The following is a 9,714-nucleotide window of genomic DNA, read 5'->3' as shown; positions in this document are numbered from 1 at the left end:
TATTATAAAGATTAAGAGGCAGTAAACCCTGCCAATGTTGATTAAGATGAAAAAAGTGTTAAAAGAATCATGAAATGATGCAACAATATGGGGTTGGGTTTTGTTTGGATTATTGTACTGAGGAATCTTATTAAAGAGTAGTTGCCATTCAGTGTCGCCAGCCAGACTGGATACCATTGGGTTAATTTTAACCTCAGCTGTTGACAGTTGGCTATTTCCTTAAAATTGTTGCAGAAATTCATGTGTAATATACCAACAGTCACACAGTCAAGTCTTACATTCAAAATCAATTGGGATTGAGTCCAATGTAAAGGGGAGGAATCCATTGAGCTGGTGGTTGTCTGTGTTGGGACTGCCCCTACAGCCTATTGCTAGAGAGTATGACCCTATAAATTCCCTATGAAATAAAATAAGATTAGCAAATCTTTTTACTCTGAACCCAAAATGTGTTCTTTAAAAAAAATATTCTATTCTGTTCAGCTTACTTACTATATTCGCAATGTCAGGATTCCATCAATCTATGGAAAAGAGATTGTTTTTGATGAAAATGGAGATCTGCCAACCTTTTACAGCATTGTGAACTGGCAAGTGAGTCCACAAGGATTCATAAATTATGTAAAGATTGGCATCTTTAATACCTCAGCACCTCCTGATCAAGCTGTGACTATCAATTCTAGTCTTGTACTGTGGCCTGGGGGAAGCCAACAGGTGAGTTTTCAGTATGATGTCTTTTAAAAATAAAAAATAATAATCCCTTTTTGAGGAGGTGTATTAAAAGGATGTGAGGAAATGCTACATCATGGGCTTGTGTTACCTGCCAATGTTCATCTGCATTCTAAATCTATGATGGGAATCTATGCATAATTCTTGAAAAATAGCTGATGTATATTGATAGATTTTTATTGTGACAAATAAAAATTGACTCTCCTAACAACTTAGGAGGCACCACTGGACAATAAGAGGCACCACACTATCGCCACCAAGCCTAGAGCCCAAAGCTTTATCCTTCAAATTCCAGCAGCTAGATTTAGGGGCAGCGTTATTTGGCTTCACAGTATAGATTTTGGAAACATATTGGATGCCAACTATTTTGGACTTTTTTGATTGCAACAAACTCTCAGTACAAGCTGATTCTCAAAGATGGTGCTGCCAGCCAACACACTACAGCAATTAGTCTAGAGCTCCATCATTTCCCAACACCTGCACATTCACAAATTTTATAATGTATGTAATGTCACTCAATAATTAATAAAGTGTAGACAAGAGTAGTTAAAAATCTGAATCCTAAAAAGAAATGTCTGTAATGTATTTTTCTACCGTTAACCTCAATAAAAATATAATTAAAAAAAAATCTGAATCTTCACTCTTACAAGATTTAGGAGGTCCATGCTCTCTGTGCCCCCTTGCATGTTGTATGGCAGGGAAACAACTCCTGAAGTAGCAGACTAATGTCCGTGAAACGTGTTGAGTAACAAACATTTTTGGGACAAACTTTTTGAACAGAGGCTGCAGGCCCCTTGTCCTTTTATTGGTAATTTATATTGTTTTGATCAGGTATTTAATTATAAATGATGTGTCTTTAAAATTGATGCCTTAAAAGTACTGTACCTTTCACCTCTTGCCATAATACCTAGTACCATTTGACAACATGATTCCTGCCCTGCAGTTAGAGAGTGCGTAAAGGATTTAACAAGAGATTCAGTTAGGAATTTAGCAACATAAAGCACAGAGATTTTTGGTTTAGATTTACAGATTTTAATTACTGATCGGTGCTATAGCACTGTCACTAAATGCTACCTAACATACAAAACATTTTCCAATATTGGCATTTGAAAGCCTGTGTTTATTTCATTAATATATGTTGTGAGAAAAAATACCCACAGGTTTCACTCAAGATTTTTTTCTAATGGGATTCAGAATAAATGTGTAAATCCTATGTGATAGTAGTGTCACATAAATGTGTGCATATCTGGAAAATATTATTTTATTTGGCATTGCAAAAAATGATGATTAAAAAAAATCTCATTACCACTATTTTATATTAAATATATATCATTCACAGGTCCCCCACTCTGTCTGTAGTCAGACTTGTTCTTCAGGATTTTGGAAGGCCTCTGTTTCAGGAAAACCTTTGTGCTGTTTTGATTGTGTTCCCTGCCTACAAGGAGAGATTTCCAACCAGTCTGGTAAGACAAAGTTCTAACAGAAGCTGGGAAAGGCTGAACAAAAAAGACATTTGAACCCTGGCCCTGTGCTCATAAGCTATATTGGTCTGGTGAGCCCAATCCTGACATTGACTGGAATAGAACCTGAAGTCAGTTCATGTGGCGGGCATTATAAAACTATCTTTTCCCAACTTAGATAACATATGGCTCTCACTGAAACTTGGCTTTCCTCTTCTGACTCTGTCTCTGCTGCTGCTCTCTCTTATGGAGGCCTGCACTTTACACATACCCCTAGACCTGGCAACAAAGTCGGGGGTGGTGTGGGTCTCCTTCTCTGAGAGATTTCCAACCAGTCTGGTAAGTCAAAGTTCTAACAGAAGCTGGGAAAGGCTGAACAAAAAAAGACATTTGAACCCTGGCCCTGTGCTCATAAGCTATATTGGTCTGGTGAACCCAATCCTGACATTGACTGGAATAGAACCGGAAGTCAGTTCATGTGGCGGGCATTATAAAACTATCTTTTCCCAATCTAGATAACATTCTCCCTGTGCCAAGTTCCTTTGTGACTAAGAAACCAAAAGAGGCACAAAAGCAATTCTCAAAGATGTTTTGAAATGGTGACCAAATAAAGACACATACTTTTGAAGGGTCAGCACTGGTGCTTACAGGTTTAAGTTGGGGAGCCAAACCCAAATCCTGGCACCCAAGGTACAGAAAAAGCAGATACACTATATAAAAAATATCAATTAAAAAACAAGAAACTTGTAAAAATATAACCATATACGCCTAGAAAAAGGCAAGGATCAAAAAATATGACATTATTTAAAATAGAAGATAAGTAGAGCAAATAAACAATGTACCCCAAAAAATTTACAATTATACTACCCTATTTCTGTCTTCAGGCCACAGCCCCTTAGTGACGTTGAAATCACTATCCAGGTAGAGTCCAATGGATGTGGGATCCTGCAAGAAAATGTAGCCCCTGTAAGAGAGCAGATGTGTTTATGTCCTTTCAAGACTAAGGTTAAGGCTGTTGGCAATGTTATTATATTATTGATATTGATATATTATATTATATTTATATTATATTGTATGAAGACACTGTGCCTAAACCACCGCTAGATGGCAGCATGGAGCGGGAACAGAAGAGAGTAGGAATCAGTTGCACGGAGAGAGGGAGCTGGGGGAACGTTGTGTTGGGAGGACACAGAGTTTTTCTGAGGAAGAAAGGAGAGGAGAGACTCTCTAGTGGAGAGCCAGCTCAGCTTGGGCACATTGATTAAAATAGCAGCAAGAGGGAAGCTATTGATTCAGAAGCAAGGAGTCCAGTACATCTGCTGTGAGACTGAGCAACCCTTCAAAGTGGAACAGGTGTCTGTGGCCCTTCAGATAAGGACTGCCTGTTGTATGAAGAACCTTTTCTCAACTGCCAACAGCAGTTTTCTGCATTCAACAAATTCCTGCTGCCTTTTAGGAACTGGAATGTCAGATATAACCTATTCCTGCCTTGAATCTCAATCCTGTTAGATGTTTGCCTTCTGGTGGCTTTGATTCTTTTTTTTCTCCTTTGCCCTTATTTTTGCATTGACTCATTGAATTGTTGGGAAGACACTTTTGGAATTGAGAGGAATCGTATATGTTCACATCAGAACTGGATTTATCCACCCCCCCCCCCCTGCTCTTCCAAAGGAGGAGAGCTGTGTGACTCATAAGTGCTCCATTCAAGTTTTTTTTATTCTATATTATATGTTATTCACCTCTTAAACTCACTTTATTATAGCGGTAACAAAAATAAACTCCCTTTTTGTTTGAACTCATTCTATTTGTGTATTGAGCCAGATCAGAGTAAGTGGCAAAGTCAGGAGATCTGCAATTATCCAGCCCCTCCTGAAGGAGGAAGTGCTACACGTGGGGGCTCGTCCAGAATTTTTTTTTTCCCTAATTCTCTTTTTTTTTAATTCTTTTTTTTTCCAAGCCTACTTGGATTCCTGGGTCTGCCTGCAATACATAATAGGCCCAAAGATAGTTGCAGAGTGGTGCATGCACCACAAATCATCTCTAGAAAATTGTATAGTGCTGCAGCTGCCTGGTGTAACATGAACTAATCCACAAATTTGCGAAGTTAACCAGAGGTTGTCTGGTATAGGCAGGACTTTTTCTGCTAGATATTAAGACTGACCCAAAGGAAAAAAAGACTGACCCTGAGGAGGAACTGGCCCTGAATTAAGTTCCGCCCCACCATCCGAGATATTACAGGGAGGGGAGACACCACCTGCCGCTACAAATACAACATCTATAGAAGCTGCCAGTGCACAGAATATAATAGGATCAGATGTCCTGAATGCCCTGTGTCATCTGGCTGAAAAGTGTTTAAAACCTATCCAGCCCTATACCGGATTCAAGTACCGCAAACTATGTTTTTTTTCCTGGGAGACAACCCACACCCGTGGGTGAAGACGACTTTGAATCCTGGGTGGACCAGGCCGCTTAGGCTTTGACTGAATGGGACGTCCCTGAATCTCACAAGAAACAGTGTTTCACTGAAAGTCTGAAAGGACCCGCAGCGGAGGTTAAACTGAAAATATAACAGATCAGAGTTGTTGTACCAATTTGAGCACACTTATCAGAGTGTGGGTAAGAAGTTGTCTGGGTATATCACTCGACTGGACAAGATATTCTATCAAATCCTTTTGAAGAAGAGGGTGGACCAGATGGAGACTGATCAAGTAAGATTCGTTCAGGTGCTGCAAGGGGCTCAACCTATGGACCCAGTTATGTGGAAGTTAAGAATAAGAGAAAAAAGGGATAAGCTGACTCACACCCAAATAAGCCGAGAAGTGAGAGAGGAAGAGGCCCTTTTAGACGCCAAATCCCAGAACAATTTGCCCATGTCTGCGTCAATCTGTATGCTGGAGAACAGAGTTACACTGTTGTCACCAGGTGTTGAGTCCTTTATTACTGAAGTCACTGACTCCGGGTTGACCAAATTGTAAAGCCAAGTGGTTACCTTGATGGACACTTTCACCAAGTTTGCGCAATCACAGTCTCAGATGATGCAGGCGGTTCAGGCTCTTAACACATTCCACATAGAGTCAAAAGAAACAGTAGAGAAGCTGAAAGAAAATAGGGCCATAAAAGTTAGACCACTGTTAGAGGCCACCAAAGACAAGGCTGAGACTGTGAGCGTGCCTACTTCACGACCAATATGGGGATACTGCTACCAATGTGGTGAAAAGGGACATCTCCAGAAAAAATGCCCCAACCAAGAGAACTTGAAGATGGTGACCAAACAACTACTTGCAGAAAAGCATCAGGGAAACTTCCAAGGGTCCCAGTGAAGAAGCCAACTGGATTTCCCAAAATTTTAGTCAGCTCTTTTCCCAAAAATGAGGAAGAGAAAGGGAAAATGTTAGCCTCTAAAAAGCCGGGTGTAATTCAAGCATGTGTGGATCCACTGTGCCACTGACTGGGTATGCTCCAGAGGGGCGTAACTAAGCCGCTACCAGGTCTTCGCTAGAGCCTCTGATGGTGAGGATCAGGATGGTGAGGGTAGCTGCCAGGTGCCACTCCAGAGCAACCCCCGAGTCAGTGGCAACTGACCACAGGAGTCAGGGTACTTGGTGCAAGCACCGAGGGGCTTACGTGGCCAAGAAGGTATAGGAGAGGTAGTAATTAAACAAAGTCTGTGAACAAGATCCGAAGTCAAAGTCAGGCGGCAATCAGGCAGAAGTCCATACACAAAATCCGAGGTCAGGGTCAGGCGGCAAACGGGCAAAGTCCAAGGGTTTGATAAAGCAAGGTCCGGTACACAGAAAGGCAGACAGAAGAAGCACCTTTGCACTTGGAGTTAGACAAGCTAAGACCATGAGATTGCTCAGGCAACTTCCTTTAGTGGGAAGTGCCTTTAAATACTAGCATAGGCTGTAGAAACAGAGGGCATGTATGGGTTGCCTCATGGATGAAGAGAGACACACCCACGCCAGCTCAAACAGCAGTGCAAGTCTCCAGCAGGAAGGAAACTCCAGCATGGAACACATTTACAGGGGTTACTCTACCTGAAAGATAGGACCCGGCGCCCGTGCCTGCAATTAGGAGCAACGGTGCCGGCACGACCTGCAGAGCTAACACCTGGGTTTTCAGACTAATAGAACCTCAAAGTTAATCGATATTCACAAACTTCCCAAAGATTTGATTAGGCCCTCCTCAATGATTCCTATTCAAGTTAAAGGGATATATACTAAGGCCCTCCTTGACTCCGGAGCCCAGGTTACCCTAATATACTGGGACCTCTAATATAAGCATCTGAAGCACAATGCAGACGTTGGAGAGTTTGGAGATTTAGGGTGTTGGTGCCCAGAACCTTCCCTATGATGGCTATGTACAGATCGAATTGACTGTGGATCCTCGGTAGGCTGGGTCAGAAGGGTCTCTTACAATTCTCTTGCCATTGTGTGCCCTCGCTCCCTCGGTCCTCAGGAAATTCCCTGATCATAGGGACAAACTCACATTTGTTGAGGAGAATACTCACCCCGATAGTGGATCAAGAAGGCCCTTTCGTCAGAGAAAAATAATCCTTAACTGAAGTCCGTATATCAGAGCCTCCTTAAGGAAAAGAATCCCCCACCAGAAGAAGTGGGAAAATTGTGGCTTCTAGAGAACAAAAAGAGAGTCCTACAACCAGGGGGAGGTGGCATGCCTCAGAGCAGAATCGCAGTTGGCATATAAACAGCGGGGGCCTTATTTGCTTTTGGCGACAGCCTCTGGGGAAGGTCAGGAGGCTAGAGTTGAGCTGGTACCTGAGACAGTGCCCACTCGGGATCTGAAACAAAATCCCTATAAGTTTCAGAAATGCCCTTGTCAGCACCGATGGAGCTCTGGGCTCAGATCCTATTAGGAGAAGTGAAGCCCGTCACCCCCAGTGCTCCTTCTCTCTCAGTGGGGGTAGTGTCTGATGAACTCCTAGAGGAACTGCCCTACCCAAACGCCTCTGCAGTGCCTGACAAATGGAAGAAAAAAATTCAGGTTATACTGTCAGAGTGGCCAAAGCTGTTCACCACTGATGGTTTTGATGTAGGATGTTCAACATCGCATCCGTCTATCTGATGACAAGCCATTCCGAGAAAGGTCCCGACCAATTCCCCTGGCAGATTTGGATGATTTATGGGAATATCTCAGTGAGCTGAAGAGGAGATATCAGTGAGTCAAGAAGCCGCCAATTGTAGTGGTCCAAAAGAAGAACGGGTCCCTACGTTTATGCACTGACTATCGAGGTTGCCTTATGGTGCTTATCAGGGGCTAAGTGGTTTAGTGTGCTGGATCTGAGAAGTGGGTATCATCAAATTCCAATGCATTCCGAAGATAAGGAGAAGACGGATTTCATTTGTCCTGTTGGATTTTTTTCAGTTTATCGGATGCCTCAAGGCCTGAAAGGAGCTCCAGCCATTTTCCAACAGCTGATGGAGAGGGCAGTGGGTGACATGCATCTTCTGGAAGTACTGGTGTACCTGGATGACCTGATCATTTTTGGGCCAACTTTGGAAGAACACGAGGAACGTCTGATAAAGGTCGTATTGAGCCAGACCAGAGTAGGTGGCAAAGTCAGGAGAACTGGAAATATTGAGCCCCTCCTAAAGGGAAGAAGTGCTACAAAGACACTAGTACAATGGACTGAATGGACTCAGGAACGATAGCACTCACCAGCAGACCAACCCAATTGTACAACTTTTATTGACAACTTTTTCTGGGAGGACACCATACCTACGATTGGTCTCCACACGCCCCAAATACATGACCACAGTTACCACACCGAAGGCCTCAAGCCCCCCCCCCCCCAACACACACACATAGCTTGTTTCCCCACATCAATTCCTGCTATAACCTTCACTTTCTTCACTTTCTGCCTTTTTACTCCACCAATCTTGGACCTTGCCCTGCCCCTCAACCCCAATCTTATATCCATTTAAACCTTACACTCCTGCTCTTCCTTTGCCATGATCATGCTGGCCTTTCACCAATACCCTTTTCTTTCACCTTTCTCTAGGTCACCTTTATGAGTGACAATAATTGCAGCAGACTTATTATTACGGTACATTTACTACTGTTTCTGGATCTATATTTGCTGAATAACAGCATTTTTTGTTTTATAATTATTACAGGTTCAGCTTTGTGTATCAAATGTCCATGGGATCAGTGGCCAAATGACCAAAGATCAAGTTGTGTCCCAAAGCCTATGGAGTTCCTCTCTTATAAAGAAATGCTGGGGGCATCTTTAGCAGCTGTCAGCATTAAATCAGCCTTCTTGCCTGTTTATATTTTGTGGATTTTTATCTCCTATAACGACACTCCTATAGTAAAAGCAAATAATTACTCTTTAAGTTGCCTCTTGCTGATATCTTTGTGCCTTTGTTTCTTCTGCTCCTTGGGATTTATTGGTTACCCCCAACCTGAGAAATGTCTCCTACGTCAGGTATCCTTTGGCTTGGTTTTCACTCTTTCGGTTGCATGTGTTTTGGCCAAGACCATCATGGTGGTCTTTGCCTTCATGGCCACAAAGCCCAGAAGTAGGCTGAAAAAATGGACAACCTTCAGAGTGTCCTACTCAATTATTTTTGTCTGTTTGTTTCTTCAGAGTATTTTGTGCTTTGTTTGGCTGTTCCTTGCTCCTCCATTCTCTCAATACAACCTTGCAACCAAATCTGGTGTGATTATTGTTGAATGTAACGAGGGCTCATCGGTAGCGTTTTGGACCATGTTGGGTTACCTTTTTCTTCTGGCCTCCATGAGTTTAATGGTGGCTTTTTTGGCTCGGAGACTTCCTGACAGCTTTAATGAAGCTCAGTTTATTACTTTCAGCATGTTGGCCTTCCTCAGTGTCTGGATCTCTTATATGCCAGCATCTTTCAGTGCTCAGGGTAAATACACAGTGGCAGTGGAGATCTTTGCCATTTTAGCCTCAAGCTGGGCTCTAATGATCTGCATGTTTTTACCTAAATGTTTTATTATATTGTTCAGACCCGACATGAACTCTAGAGTATATCTACTGAACAATAATGCCGCTAAAAAGCCGAAGATATGGACCTCTGCATAGAATAACACCCAACTACAAATTTTAAGTATTGGTGATAGTAATAGTATGCAGAAAATGTAAAGCAATACATAATATGTTGTCATTCGAACTGTGCTGCTCCCTATTATGGTTTGCCCAGTTGTCTTCTCATCCAGCTGCCAAATGCTTTTTTTATCACTTATTTCTCTCTGTGGATTTTACTTTAGATACAAACTAGAAAAATATCAAATATATTTACAATTTTATATAATATACATATTTTTATACAATCTTTTTAATGTTTATTAGTATTTTAAAAAACTTAAAGGCAGACTTCCCACTGACCAGCAATGCAAGAGGTATTCTTCCTACTGACCACCGCAATAATATACTGTGAGCTGTAGATATATTAAATAAAGAAGGGGTTCCCTGAAGACCTGAAAGATATTTCAAGGGTTCCCTCATGTTAAAAAGATTGTTAAACACTAGTCTAGAGCAAATGCA

The 9,714-nt window shown here is 41.9% G+C and overlaps 1 protein-coding gene across 1 annotated transcript in view; it reads left to right on the top strand.

Moving 5' to 3' along the window:
* Positions 1–9,252, top strand: part of LOC140322287 (extracellular calcium-sensing receptor-like) — a 14,781-nt gene extending 5,529 nt beyond the window's left edge. Inside the window, exons 4-6 of the mRNA XM_072398869.1 lie at positions 481–708; positions 2,063–2,186; positions 8,321–9,252. Of these exons, the coding sequence (XP_072254970.1) occupies positions 481–708; positions 2,063–2,186; positions 8,321–9,252 (1,284 nt within the window). The remainder of the gene's footprint in view (positions 1–480; positions 709–2,062; positions 2,187–8,320) is intronic.
* The last annotated feature ends 462 nt before the right edge of the window (positions 9,253–9,714 follow it).

The sequence above is a fragment of the Pyxicephalus adspersus genome, chromosome 2, assembly GCF_032062135.1.
Source record: "Pyxicephalus adspersus chromosome 2, UCB_Pads_2.0, whole genome shotgun sequence".
NCBI classification, from domain to species: domain Eukaryota; kingdom Metazoa; phylum Chordata; class Amphibia; order Anura; family Pyxicephalidae; genus Pyxicephalus; species Pyxicephalus adspersus.
This window is presented reverse-complemented; position numbering and strand designations above follow the sequence as displayed.